The following is a 16,065-nucleotide window of genomic DNA, read 5'->3' as shown; positions in this document are numbered from 1 at the left end:
ACAACTACACCATAGATTCACACAACAATATCTTCACCTCACTGTCACCGAACAAAGGGTTGTTGATCAAAAAAGAACAATTATACACAACAACCTTATCCCACAAACAACACTTGAACTTATCAAACAACAGGTTGCTAATCAAATACAACAACATACAGAAACATGTAACATTAATGAAGATCACATAACCTGTCAGGATAATCCAGCAACAAGCATTGATAATAGTACACATACAACAACTACCACTAATGATACTACAGGTACTTCCTCATTGATCACTGATAATGTAGACATAGAATTAGTTAATATGCTCTCACTTATATTTCAGGAAACACTCATTAAATATACTGGTACAGATCCCACACAAAGACCATGAATACCAAAAATCAACACGTCAAAGGCAGTAGGAAAAACACTAGATTATGTAAACACTCACTACCAAACTACATCCATTTAATTTCTACACTCTCAGACATTCGTACATTAGTTTATGCTGGGGCAGTCACAGTAGTGACACACCATGGACTGAAAATACANTTCGGAATATAATCGAATGGATGCGATGATGCTCCTTTTTACATTTGTACTTTGCTCCCAATCATTGTCTAACTCACAAAGTTCATCTGTCAAACTTTCCATAGTTGAAAGGATACATTAACCCGACGTAGAGCTACAGATGAGCAGAGACACTGATTGGTCAACCACCAGTCACTGTAGCGCATATATAAGGTCAGTTTGAGCGGGAAAATTAAGGAGAGATAGATATCGTCTGGCCAATGAGAAGTAGATTTGTCTCACTGATGATAGTTTGTGATCGCAGGAAGTGCTACTGCGTTGTAAGGTGTTTTCCTGAACAAACTGATAAGGGATATGGGATACATTCATTGGCGCTACGGATTCGAATGCCATTTATTGGACTATTAAGTTTGATAACATGACTCGTGGGTAACTAAACATTTAGTATTTTAATATTAATTTAATGTAAATGTATACATACACAATAATATTAAATTAAACAGAAAAAAATAAATATATTCAACAAAAATCTTTGTTTTAATGAATGTACAATGTCGCAGCTCGGTAAATATGTCAACACTAAAATGAAAATCAGTCTAGCATAGGGAAAATTGGGGAAATACACCGCGAAACAGCAAATTGTGCAGTGGTGTTATCGTGAATCGGTGTAAACCGAGGGCTACCTGTATTGAAGTTTAACTATTTCAATCAGGCCAGGTCCACCATTTTTACGTGGAAGGAATAGTCTTTCTACGGCAGATTTAGGATGATATTGTTTATACTTACAAGGGAACTGTCGAAGTGTCTTCTAATAAATTTTAATAAAATTTAATTAATAACTATGTTAATAGTATACAAACTCTATTTTAAATTTATAGCATTCACGAAAAGTGTTGATCAGAGTTATTAGCAATCAAATGTTGCACTACTTTATAGTAGTTTAACACAATTATGCAAATTTTTAGAAGTGAATGGGTCGTGAAGACAGTGATATTACATTTACAATAAATTCTGGAATTTTCAAAAATGGGAGAAGAATTAATAAAATTTAGTTAATAATTATGTTAAAAGTATACAAAATTTTATTAATTCTTCAATCATTTTTGAAAATTCCAGAATTTATTCTAATTGTGATATCACTGTCTTCCTCCGTGACCCATTCACTTCTAAAAATTTGCATAATTGTGTTAAACTACTATAAAGTAGTGCAACATTTGATTGCTAATAACTCTGATCAACACTTTTCGTGAATGCTATAAATTTAAAATAGAGTTTGTATACTATTAACATAGTTATTAATTAAATTTTATTAAAATTTATTAGAAGACACTTCGACAGTTCCCTTGTAAGTATAAACAATATCATCCTAAATCTGCCGTAGAAAGACTATTCCTTCCACGTAAAAATGGTGGACCTGGCCTGATTGAAATAGTTAAACTTCAATACAGGTAGCCCTCGGTTTACACCGATTCACGATAACACCACTGCACAATTTGCTGTTTCGCGGTGTATTTCCCCAATTTTCCCTATGCTAGACTGATTTTCATTTTAGTGTTGACATATTTACCGAGCTGCGACATTGTACATTCATTAAAACAAAGATTTTTGTTGAATATATTTATTTTTTTCTGTTTAATTTAATATTATTGTGTATGTATACATTTACATTAAATTAATATTAAAATACTAAATGTTTAGTTACCCACGAGTCATGTTATCAAACTTAATAGTCCAATAAATGGCATTCGAATCCGTAGCGCCAATGAATGTATCCCATATCCCTTATCAGTTTGTTCAGGAAAACACCTTACAACGCAGTAGCACTTCCTGCGATCACAAACTATCATCAGTGAGACAAATCTACTTCTCATTGGCCAGACGATATCTATCTCTCCTTAATTTTCCCGCTCAAACTGACCTTATATATGCGCTACAGTGACTGGTGGTTGACCAATCAGTGTCTCCGCTCATCTGTAGCTCTACGTCGGGTTAATGTATCCTTTCAACTATGGAAAGTTTGACAGATGAACTTTGTGAGTTAGACAATGATTGGGAGCAAAGTACAAATGTAAAAAGGAGCATCATCGCATCCATTCGATTATATTCCGAAATTCTCAATGAAAGAAAACAAAAATGTAAACAATTAAGGTTGGGTACCTTTTTCGAAAAATGTAAGAGATCCGAAACTAAAAATTTTAATAAAAACATTTCACTTTATTTTATGATAAAATACATTTTAAAAATTAAATTTATTTGTATTTTGTATTATATTGTGTTAATAAACAAAATTATTTGCGTATTTTTCACTTATGTAGAACCTAACCCTATATTTCAGTATAAATATGGGTTCATTTTACGCTGATTCGATTTGTGCCAACTTTTGTAGGAATGGAACTGCGGCATAAACTGAGGGCTACCTTTACAAACAAATACAGACAATGCGAGAGTTTTTCTACAAAAAGCAAGAAACATCACAGTTACATAAAGCAGTAACTCTAGCAGACTCAAATAACACACCATTGAATTTACACTCACAACATATGGACACGACACAACATATAAAAAGCATAGACAGGCTGTTAAGTAGTTGTGAGCTCAAAAGGCACTCCACGGCAGGCATCCTTACGACCTGGCCCAGGATTTTGTTGACAAAACTGCGTCAAACAGCTGGTTAGATTGGGGATGCCTCTTTGGGGAGACTGAAGGATTCATGATTGCCATACAGGATCAGATCATAAATACTAAAAACTATAGAAAACACATACTCAAAGATACAACATTCACAAATGACACATAAAGAAAATGTCACATCATGCCAGAAACTATACAACACATTACTTCTGGTTGCAAGCACTTGGTGCACACAGATTATTTACATAGACATAATCAAGTAGCAAATATACCAAGAGCTTGCAAAGAAACACAAATTGGTAGACATCCATGTACCATACTACAAGTATATTCCACAAACAGTATTGGAAAACAACGTGCACAAAATGTACTATGACAGAGCCATAATCACAGATAAAACAATTTACCGCAACAGACCAGACATCATACTCATTGACAAACACAATAAAATCACATATACTGTATTATAGACATATCATTCCAAACACTCACAATATACAAAACACATGCACTGAAAAAGTCAGTAAGTACACAGAACTTGCTCAGGAAATAAGGCATCTGTAGAGGATAGATACGGTGCTTATTGTACCTGTCGTTCTGTCCTGTACAGGTGTGATACCACACACACTACACAAAAGCCTGGGAACATTACAATTGAATAGAAATACATACATCACACTACAGAAGGCCACTATATTGAATACATGCCATATTGTTAGGAAATTCCTGAATACATACACACACACTGACACAGTTTTATAATTGTAGTTAATTGTAGTTGGCACCGGTAACAGTGTACTATGCCAGACTAAAGTCAAGGCATAGTACACTGTTACCGGTGTCAACTGAGTATAACTCACAAATCCCAACATAATAATAATAATCTTGGTAGATGGAATTCATGAAATTTATAATAAATAAATAATTCTTTTGAGTGCCTTTTCTTCTTTATTCTGTTGATTAAGGCAGTGTTTTTCAACCTTCTTGAATACGCGACCCCTTTACAAGTTAAAAAATTCTGGCAATCCCCCAGGGCCATATTTAAACTATATCAGTGATTTTAAAAACTACGTATTTAATTTTCTTTCTTTAAATATTGATCAAAAAACCAATTGTCCTGTAAAATAAACAGGCACAGCTTTCTCACTGAAATTCTAGTTTTTTTCTTTTTTTTTTGTAATGTAGGACCTACAAACACTTGTCTTTTTATTTCACCTGCGACCCCCCATGTAAGGCTTTGCGACCCCCTGGGGGTCATGACCCACAGGTTGAAAAACACTGGATTAAGGAAACCAACTTCATAAAAAAAATAAATGGAAATGTTTTTGACTCCTTTGAGTCAACATCAGCCAAAAATCTTTACAATCTTCTAGAACCTTGAATGAAACTGATAATTTAAATTCAGAAAGAACTAGAATGAGAGATTTAAATATTACCTTTACAAATAGCATGCAATAGAACCTTACTAGACTGCTAAATAATCTGTTTTTTTTTTTTTTTTTTTTTCTTCTTCTTTATGTGATATTTGTTCAGCCCTGATTTCCAGCCATCTCTGAGGTTTGTCATATAATTTGCATTTATCACCTTTAGCTATTTAGATATGCAATATGTATAGACTTGCTTCAACCTTCTTATCAGTGATCCCTCCCAATATTATTCAATTAGAAGGGCTTTGTTCTAAACAACACTTACATCATAAGCCTACTGCACAAGGGATCTGTTATTTACACATTAAGCTTAACTGACTGACTGAATATGTTTTTTAACCCTTTTTTCTATCAACCACATAGTGGATACTATATAGTAAAACTTTCATCTTTCATTTTTAATTCAGAGCATACAGTTTACAAGGTCTGATCAAAATGTATCAGTAGAGCATGTGCATTTGTCAACAGAGCATAGCTCCTTCTGCATGTGTTCCCAGTAGTGAAAAGGAAATTTTATTGTGCAGTTGCTGGAAATGGATTTTTTTGATGGAGGAAAAAGTATAGTTGAGTATTATTTCTGCTCATATGGAAGTGGTCATGAAGAGGAACCAAGTTTGAAAAAGTGGCAGAACAATTCCAAGAGAAATTTAAAAAGATATGTTACACAATATGTGTATTGTTACAAAATTTTGCCATTCTGGTAGTGGACTGTGTAAATGGAAGAAATCTGGTCAACTATTTCAGGGAAATATTTGAGAATCTGCTTGAACAATATGTTTAATGTTTATAATTTTATTTAATAAAATTAATGTAAAATTTTAATGAGATATAATAATAATATAATAATAAATAATCTTTATTTGTCGTAAAAGGCTTTCGCCTGTTACAAGGGCGCTTGAACAATATGAACACTATCTACAATGAGGCTAATAATGTGTATGTTAGTTTCTTTCGGGAGAAATAAACTCATAGATGACAACAATATTGTTCATCTTTTTATTTCAGTACTGTATAATTTCACACATACTGTATTTGCAAGCTGGAGAGGAGACTGTCATTATGTGACCTTGGACACTACTGCATATGTGTGAATTTTGGCAAGCCCATTTTACATTTTACCCTGCAGTCACTGTCAAACAGCTATAATATTTGCATGTATATGCTGTCATCATCACATTAGTGATTAAATGAAAATGGCAGAACATTACCTTGTTCATCAAGGATTTCTCCCACACCGGGTCATATACAACAAATATGTGTAGTCTTCAACGCCGGATATAGGATGAAGACTACACATATTTGTTCATTACCTTGTTGTCATCAGGATCCATCATGAACCTGATTTCATGAAAATTATTACCAGAGATAAGACCTGGGTGTACAGGTATGACCCTGAGACAAAAGGCAAATCATTCCAATGGAAAATGCCTCCATTGCCTCCATGGCCAAAGAAAGCATGCATGGCAATCAAGCAGCAATGTGAGCGTCATGTTGATTTTTTTCCAACTGCTAAAGCTTAGTTTATCATGAACATACCCCTCATGAACAAACTGACAAAGGAGTACTATCTGACTGTTTTTTGTCACTTATGAAATGCTGTTAGATGCCACTACTACTCTGGCAGTTTGGCAACTGGTTCATTCATGACGACAATGCTCTGGCCCACAGATTGTATTTCATCTTGACATTCCTTGCAAAACAGTGTCAGCAGCCTCCTTACTCCTCAGAAATGGCTTTCATCAACTTTTAATTCTTTCCCAAACTCAGGATGCCACTCAAAGGAAATTGATTTTAGGAGGCAGAAGAGATCAAGACTAATGCAACAAAGCACCAATAGAGATCCCAATAGATGAGTGAAAAATGCCTCCAATAGTGGAAGCATTGCTGGGAGAAGTTGTGAACTCAGAAGGGGACTAGTGTTTGAACCAAATAGATACATGGGCTTTTTTTCTGACCTAACTTGAGGTCTAATTTTATACTTTTTAATCAGTTCTCATATTCCTGATTTATATACCTTCCCTATCTTGTCCTGATCACAATGAATGATGATGATTGTAGGCAACCTTCTTATATGTAGAGTAAATATGCATTTTTTTGGCATAAGGTGTGGTTAACCCACCATATGTTTGCCTGTAACTGCTAGCACCCCTGCTATGTATGATTATCATCAAATTATTTTGACTTATGTTCATACCTCACTGGTTTGCTTTAATGATATTGTTTACTATACTCCCTAGAGAATCATGACTTCTAGCAACTATTTTTGATAAACTGGAATTCCAACTTTCATTTCATGGTCACCCAAGTCCAAAATGTAAAAATTTAGTGGGATTAGCTTTTGACTAATTATCATACTTTCTGTTATATAATAGCTGGAAAAGTTAAAACACTCGCTAAAAAATTACAAAACCCATTCAATTGTCTTGTTTTTCATTATCTATTCTCATACTAATGCATTAAAAAAAGTTATTTGGCTCTAGATGAAAAAGCGTTTACTTGATGATCTGATTTTAAAATTAGACATGGTTCTTTCTAATTGAGGCAGAGCATTAGCAAAGCCTTTTCTATATGGCTTAAAGAATTGTATTTGTTCTCAAAATTTATAGGCCAATTTTGATAAAATTTTGCCATTTTCTGTTAATGTGATGAAGGATCCAAAAAGGTAATGAGGGTCCATTTAAATGTAAAAAATAGGAATCCATGACTTTGTCACTTTAATATCTCTGTACAAAAATTAAACAAAACACAAGAAAAAAGCAATCAATAGCAATTGTTTTGTTCTTGGATCGCCTCTCTTTGTTGGCAAGTGCAAGGATCCTGTCTACCATGGCCAGCAGGTAGCTTCTTTTGTGGCAATAGGTGCAAAGTTCACTTGTCCATGTCTATCGGATACAAGGATCACCCCTTCTGGGCCTAACAAGTGCAGGGATCTCTTCTTTCTTTCCAGCCCACCTCAGTTCTGTTGTGATTCAACAAAATAGTGCAATGCCCCAGTATTTATTAAAGTTTCTTCTGAAGTTTGTATCTTTGATGATGGACTGAAAGTCTTGAAAGTACTTGGAACTTAGAGTAGACAATCATAAAATCAATAAAGCATAAAGCCTAATAGATTTTGAAGATTGCAGAATATATCTAACGGTTATTAAGAAATTGTATTGAATCATATTTTTAATGACATCCAAAATGAAGGCAATAAATGTATCAAGTAAATTAGATTTTTTCTGTTTATGAATGTGTAAAATTACTAAACAGTGATAACCAAGTTACTTGAATTTATATCTAATTTTCAGCATAAGTTTTTAAAATAATCTTAATTACAGTTTTAAAGTAATGAAATTTATTTTTATTTTCTAATTTCATCATTCCAAACAAAAGATTTAATGAATTAAATTTATATCAGATAAGATTCAAAAAAGTTAATAAAGTCATTGAAGAAGGTTAAAAATGCTTTTTTTATTACTTATATTAATATTTATGTAATGTTAATGATTGTTTATATAAGAAATGAAGAAGACTTATAAATATTTTGAAGTAGTATTTTTAATTTTGTTTGAATTTTATGTTCATCAACAAATTTGAAAAATATGTCAAGTCTTCATTTGATACATGACATTTCATTATTATTATTAAAATGAATATATTTTGGTAAGAATGATGTTAAATTAGTACAGAAAGTTTTCTTAAGGATACTTAGTGATATATTTTAATATGCAAAGTTTAAATTTGTTTTTAATATTGAATTAAGATTTATTATAAACAAAAATGTTATAACATAAAAGTTATTTTTATATTTTAAATTAACTTAATTTAACTATATTGTTATCTCATATTTTAGGAAACAAGCTAGATTGTTTTGGTGTTGCATATGCAGTTGTAGCTGCGTGCCAGGCTTTGGGATTTGGTGATGTTCATTTATCTTTATCCGAAGACCATGCTTGGGTGACATTTGGAAAGGAAGGTGATGAGACAGCTGAAGTTACTTGGCATGGTAAGTTATGAAAAAGAAATTAATTTTTAATTGTTTTAAATATGGTAATGAAAACACTTGGTTTTATTTATTCTTAAAATCAATAGTTAATACAATAACATGTACAACAACCTGATTCGATGATAATGCCAAAGAACTGCTGGATTATGAGTCAGGCTATAACAAGGCTAATTTAATGATTTGATTTAAAGCAGCCTGACTAATAACCTGGCAGTTTGTTTGGCATTATCAATATTTTATTGTATTTGATGTAAATTATGAATTATTCTCAGTGTTAGAGGGGTCCATGAACTATTGTATCTTGTATTGTATCAAACTGTTTAATTAAAGGGAAGAAGGTTTGCCAAAAGTACATTACTGTACACAGAGGGAGGGGGGGTCAAAAGTAGCTCAATAATTGTATATATAATTAATGGATGAATTTCAAAACTGGAACTTATCTTAACATTAATCAATATCACACTTTCCTTATGTTTTCCAGGAATATTGTACTGGAAACAAATGTTTTTGGTTTAGTGCAGTGTTCTGCAAGCTTTTTCTATTTGTGGCACACCCTTGACTCGACATGTCTCAACATGGCACACCAAAATGTTATTCCCCTCAAAAGCATATGATATGATACTATTAATAGAATTACGTAATGCGACTAACCTATTATTATTATTATGTTGGGTTTAGTGGTTTATACTCAGTTGACACCAGTGGCTGTGTACTATGCTGGACCAGAGTCAAGGCATAGCAACCAAAACAAAACTAAACTTAAATAAGTGTGTCAGTGTCTGTATTCAGGAATTTCCTAACAATGTGGCATGTATTCAATATAGTGGCCTTCTGTAGTGTGATGTATGTATTTCTATTCAATTGTAATGTTCCCAGGCTTTTGTGTAGTGTGATGTATGTACTTCTATTCAATTGTAATGTTCCCAGGCTTTTGTGTAGTGTGTGTGGTATCACACCTGTACAGGAGAGAATGACAGGTACAATAAGCACCCTATCCATCCTCCACAGATGCCTTATTTCCTGGACGAGTTCTGTGTACTTGCTAATTTTTTCAGAACATGTGTTTTGTACATTGTGAGTGTTTGGAATGGATATGTCTATAATGTATGTGATTTTATTGTGTTTGTCAATGAGTGTGATGTGTGGTCTGTTGTGGTAAATTGTTTTATCTATGATTATGGCTCTGTCATAGTACATTTTGTGCGTGTTGTTTTCCAATACTGTCTGTGAAATGTATTTGTAGTATGTTTTGTGGATTTCTAATAATTTCTGTTTCTTTGCAAGCTCTTGGTGTATTATATTTGCTACTTGATATGTAAATAATCTGTGTAAATAATCTGTGTGCGCCAAGAGCTTGCAACCAGAAGTAATGCATTGCATAGTTTCTGGCATAATGTGACATTTTCTGCATGTGTCATTTATGAGTGTTGTATCTTTGAGTATGTGTTTTCTATAGTTTTTAGTATTTATGATCTAATCCTATGGCAATCATGAATCCTTCTGTCTCCCCAAAGAGGCATCCCTGATCTAACCAGCTGTTTGATGCAGTTTTGTCAACAAAATCCTGGGCCAGGTCGTAAGGATGCCTGCCATGGAGTGCCTTTCGAGCCCACGATTGCTTAATGGTGTCTATGCTTTTTATATGTTGTGAGTGTAAATTCAATGGTGTGTTGTTTGAGTCTGCTAGAATTACTGCTTTATGTTTCTTGCTATTACTGTGATGTTTCTTGTTTCCTGTAGAAAAACTCTTGCAGTGACTGTATTTGTTTGTAGTGAAGGTTTATAATGTCAATCAGGCCACATCTGCCATCGTTAGGTGGAAGGGTTAATCTTTCTGTGGCGGATTTAGGATGATGATGTTTATGCTTAGTAAGCGTTGTTCTTGTTTTCCTTTGGAGTTGCTCAAGATCTATGTTGTAAAGTACTATATTATTTTTCCGACTTTTCCAACGATTATTGACACAACTGTGTGCTGGAAATAGCCGTTACCTAACGGGTACTTTATGCGGATTCGTGTTAATGTGCCAGGCCTGGACTTTAAGAGTACACTGAATTAAATAATGACAAAGTTATTCAAAAACAATCTAATATTTAATAAAAATTCTAATAATAACTATATACAAAATTTAGTAAAAATCCAATAACAATTTATTCAACGTAAATCAATAAACCTGACAAAACTCAAATCAATCTATTTTCTAACTTAACTATTCCCTTTTGGAATTTGACAAAAAAATTCAAAGACTTAACTTATGTACAATAATTCTTATGAATTAAAGGTCCTAATCATCACCTCAATATACTAGGAACCTTTTTCCTCAACTCTCAAGACTTCCTCTAATCTTTGATCCACAAATCGAATAACTTCAAAATCGCCTTGGAACTACTTTATCCTATCAGACACCTCTCTCTCTCGTTTGCTGATACGAAGCTCACCATGCTCGTTGCTAACAGAATCTCACCTCTATCATCTTCACTTGAGGCTTGGTCTTTATACTGTGAGGTGACGTCACAATTCTGAGTGAGATCACGGCCCTCATTTACATACTTATTGCTAACAATAAACTTTTCCTGTTTGCCTGGCAGCCTATTTTCCAACAATACTGTCTAACCTTTTACATTATTCTTTTTGACAATTTTCAGGATGTTTTATTCTTTAAGGTTTAGCAAGTTGTGCTTGTGGGGTCTCCCCCCTTTTCTCGGTGCAGACTTACTTTTTTCCGCTTGGGAGCGCAAGTGTGCGTGAGTTTTATCTACGGCGCTTTTCTCTTGTCGGTGAATTGGTTTCTCTTCTTCTATTTTTAAGTTTCTAAGGTGAGTGGTGAGGAAACCTTTGTCCTAACAAAACATAAGCCCCAAACAAAAATAGAATAAAAGCAAAAATAAAAATAACTAAAAAATAACGCTCAGACTTGGTTTCTTACAGTGTGAGTCCAATAACTCCAAACGAGTATGTGAGTACAGAAATGATATATGTGTTTATTGCTTTAACTGTATGTTTTGAATTTAACTGTGTTCTGAGGATAGCATTTAACCTACTTTGGTATTCTTTAATTAATCTTTGCTTTATTTGTGTATGTTCTGTTAGTTTGGCCTGTTGGAATCCTAAATACCAACAATACTTGTAGAATTCACCCTCTTCCATGGATTCAATAACATCTCCATTTCCAAGTGCAAAATCTTCTTTCTTCAGGATTCCTTTTTCTATGTGAAGTTTTTTGCATTTGTCTAAGCCAAACTCCATTTGTATGTCCTTAGGAGTTGATGAAGTTCTTTTTGTGTGGATGCATAAAGTTTTATGTCGTCCATGTACATGAGATGTGAGAGTGTAAACTGTGTTGTTTTTTTTGTGTCTGATATTGTAGCCGTATTGCGTGTTGTTTATCATGTTGGATAATGGATTCAAGGCTAGGCAGAACCAGAGAGAACTCAAGGAATCTCCTTGAAAAATTCCTCGCCTAATGAATATTTCGTTTGTTTGTATGGAAGTGTTACTAACCCTGAGATATAGTGTTGTTCTCCAGTGCTACATAGTGTTTTGGAAGAAAGCAATGAGTAATGGATGTATTTTGTACATGTGTAGACTATGTAGCAGCCAACTGTGTGGAACACTGTCAAATGCTTTTCTGTAGTCTATATATGCCATGTGTATGTTTCTGTGTTGTTTGTGTGCTTGCCGTAGAATGACTCAATCTATGAGTAACTATTCTTTGCATCCCCTGTGATTTCTACAGCAACCTTTTTGTTGTTCTGTAAGAATGTCGTGTTCTTCAACATGTTTGTATATTTTGTTTGTGATACAGGATGTCAATAATTTGTAGAGTGTTGGAAGACATGTAATTGGTCTGTATTGTGTGGGGTCTGTGGTTTTGTTGTTTTTAGGTTTCATGTAGGTAATGCCCCGAGTAAGAAATTTTGGCATGTCTTGTGGATTGATGATGATGTGTGTTAGATGTTTAGCTAGTTCCTGGTGCAGTGATGTAAACTTTTTGTACCAGCAATTGTGAATGTTGTCTACACCAGGTGTCTTCCAGTTGTATGTTCTGTTAACAGCGTAGCGAATGTCGTGTATGTTTATTTCAGCACAGGGCATACTTGGTATGTTATGCAAGTTTCTGTTCTCCTCCTTGATCCAGCCTACATCAGCATTGTGTGTAACAGCATTGGACCAAAGAGATGACCAATAAGTTGTGAGTTCTTCTTCTGTTGGTGTGCCACTGTGCTGTATATCAGTGTTTGTTTTAGTAGTGATTTGTCTGTAGAAAAGTTTTTCATTGTTTGTGAATAATTTATTTTGTTGTTTTCATAGTGTACATGTTTTGTATCGTTTGAGTCTACGTGCTTTGGCTGCGAGTTTTTGTTTTAGTGTATCGATGTATTCTGTAATGTGTGTGTTGTGATGTTCATGTTTTGTGTGTGTTTTGATTTTCTTGAAAATGTTTTTGAGTTGTTTCTTTAATTTGGGTGTTATGTTGTTTTTAGTGTATTGTGTCAGCCTGCCTAATTGCTGTCTAATGTCATTTATTTGTGTTTCTATTCGTCTCTGCCAGGCAGGCTTGTGATAGAATTGTGTTTTGTGTGTGTGTGTCTGTGATTGTATTTTCAGTCCATGGTGTGTCACTACTGTGACTGCCCCAGCATAAACTAATGTATGAATGTCTGAGAGTGTAGAAATTAAATGTGTGAGCTCGCGGATTTTTACGGGCTTTTTAAAATTCTAAATTTTCTGTTAATTGTCTTCGGAAAAAACCCAAAGAATTTGAACTAGATTGGATTTCACCGTTTGTATAACGACTAGCTGAGGAAGTTTACAGTTAGGTGTGTAGAATGCACCGTCATCGTCAACAAAAGTCAATCACGTGACAGTTTTCCCACGCTAATGATATAAAAGCTCGAATCTCCGGAAGCTCAGGGCAATTCGTCATAGGAAGTTATACTTTGTGATAGTGCTTACCTCAACTCCTGGACCTCCATACAGCGGACTTGATCCAGTTACAGAGAGAGGACATCTGCAAGAAGACACGGAAGACACATACCCTTCCATACAGACGACATTGGCCAAACTCTCCCTTCCACTGAGAGGTGTTTAGGGGTTAGAATTTGTAAAAGTGCGCTCTCTTGAACTAGAAATTAGGTCAGCGACATAGCTAAGAAATTCATCGCCATTTCTGTAAATATTTTAATATAACCGCATTTAACCTTAGTAGTAAGTTTACCTCTTGTAGAGTTTAAATTTGTTGATTCAATAAATGCTTTGTTATTTTGTTAACCTGTCTCCTGTCAATTAAGGACGCCTGCCGACTTACCGACGCACTCCCCACTCGATTTGCCCTCCTAGCCATCCAATGACCCTGAGATGGGGTTTTATCAACCTGTTGCCAATTAAGTGGTCACTAGGAGATTAACCCCTGACCCATGGCTTATCTCACAAATGGATGTAGTGTGGTAGTAAGTGAGTGTTTACATAATTTAGTGTTTTCCCTACTATCTTTGACGTGTTAATTTTCGGTATTCATAGTCATTGTGTGGGATCTGTACCTGTATATTTTGTGAGTGTTTCCTGCAATATGAGTGAGAGTGTATTAACTAATTCTATGTCTACATTATCAGTGATGGATGAGGAAGTACCTGTAGTATCATTAGTGGTAGTTGTTGTATGTGTGCTATTATCAATGCTTGTTGCTGGATTATCCTGACAAGTTACGTGATCTTCATTAATGTTAAATGTTTCTGTCTATTGATGTATTTGATCAGCAACCTGTTATTTGATAAGTTCAAGTGTTGTTTGTGGGATAAGGTTGTTGTGTATAATTGTTCTTTTTTGATCGACAACCCTTTGTTCGGTGACAGTGAGGTGAGGATATTGTTGTGTGATTCTATGGTGTAGTTGTTGTCTGTATGCTGTCATGCTTGTTTCGAGTCTTGTGATGGTGTAGTAAGTACGGATGATAAACTCGTTCATTTCTGATGTCCATTTCATCCGTTGGCATGGTTTTCCAGCCTTTGTGGTCTGTGGATGCATTGCCACAGAAACACCAAGGCTAGGTTGANATAATAACTCTGCCATGGTGACCATGGGACAATTATTATTATTATTAAACAGACATTAACACCAATGAGCAAATTTATTTTACATTTAATTTATTAAAATACATAAAAATGCATTGCTTGTAATAAAGAATAAACGAACTTTATCTTATTTCATAAATGCTGCGGCACTTATGAGATACAATCGTAAGAAGCACAGCAACTGTGATAAAAATATAGAAATAAAGCTTGAAATTAATAGAATATGTAAAAGTTCACGTCACACCTGTAGTGCTACGCTACTATGTGTTATGTATTGTTTTTCTATAAGTGTCTGTTATTCTAGCATGTAAGTAGTTCCGTTAATTTTGTATTGGGTCCGAATTTTTGTATATTACTTTGTGTTGCTTTCCTTTCATTTTCTGGTATCACTTTTTTCTCTGCTGCACCGAGCTGAACGTGCTGATTGGTTCAAGGAGTGATTACGTACTAAAACAACATTCCTGGATAGCGGGAAGTATAAATTTGGATACTTCACGTGTTCTGGATCTTTTTTCCCTGGCTCCCAAGTCTACAACTGGACATTAGAGAGAGAGAGGAGTGTGAAGGACTTTGGAGATAGCAGTGGAACAAAGGAAATACATTTTGGATAAGTAATCCAAATCCATCTTGAAGAAGAGAAAATATACAAATATAGAATGTGTTGATTATTTTCAGAAATTGCTTAAGGACTTTAGTAAGAATATTATTTTATAGTTATAGACTTCATAGCAATGTGGAATATCAAGTTTTGGTCCATGTACTGCTGTACATTAAATAGGGCACTAGTGTATGAAATTAACTAAGAAGAAACGTGAGAGCATGTTTATGTTTCATCTTGTTTGTAATTGTATGTAATTGTAAATGTAATTGTAAATGTTGAGAAATGTTGTAATGTAATTGTAAATGAATTCGTCCTATTATTCAGATCAGAATCTTTCTCTTTGTTATGGAATTGTATTGATTGTTTACGATAGGGCCTATATATGTATATACAGTCGACCCCCCCCTATAACACGGGTTCCTATAGTTTGGATTTCTATATCACGGCAAAAAAATTGCGACAGTATTCATACAAACATGCTAAAAAAAACTCCTATAATTCGATAAAACGTCATCACCAACTCGTGTCACGACAGGATTGCACAAACCGTTGAGTTTAAACAAGCAGCGGACCTACTAAAAACTATTTATTATTTAACATGCATAAAAATTATATTTATATTAATGATGTCTCTAAAGTTCAGTGAATTTTTCGAAAAAAAAAAAAAATGATCAGGAAGCACACAAGTGCCATTCAATGACAATCTCCACAACGAAAGCAAGCTTAAGCAACGGCGTAGTCGAACCTTCATACAGACTCAGCATATCCTGGTATGCCTGAGATACTACACACCTTACACCTTGTGATGGCACACCAGTGTGCTGCGGCAC

The 16,065-nt window shown here is 34.4% G+C and overlaps 1 protein-coding gene across 1 annotated transcript in view; it reads left to right on the top strand.

The window, feature by feature from the left end:
- The window catches only part of LOC111627933 (menin-like), a 69,876-nt gene that overhangs the window by 15,537 nt on the left and 38,274 nt on the right, over window positions 1–16,065 (top strand). The window contains exon 2 of the mRNA XM_023371624.1: window positions 8,413–8,565. Within this exon, the coding sequence (XP_023227392.1) occupies window positions 8,413–8,565 (153 nt within the window). The remainder of the gene's footprint in view (window positions 1–8,412; window positions 8,566–16,065) is intronic.

The sequence above is a fragment of the Centruroides sculpturatus genome, unplaced genomic scaffold (genome assembly GCF_000671375.1).
Source record: "Centruroides sculpturatus isolate CEXI.00-Female unplaced genomic scaffold, Cexi_2.0 scaffold230, whole genome shotgun sequence".
NCBI classification, from domain to species: Eukaryota; Metazoa; Arthropoda; class Arachnida; order Scorpiones; family Buthidae; genus Centruroides; species Centruroides sculpturatus.
This window is presented reverse-complemented; position numbering and strand designations above follow the sequence as displayed.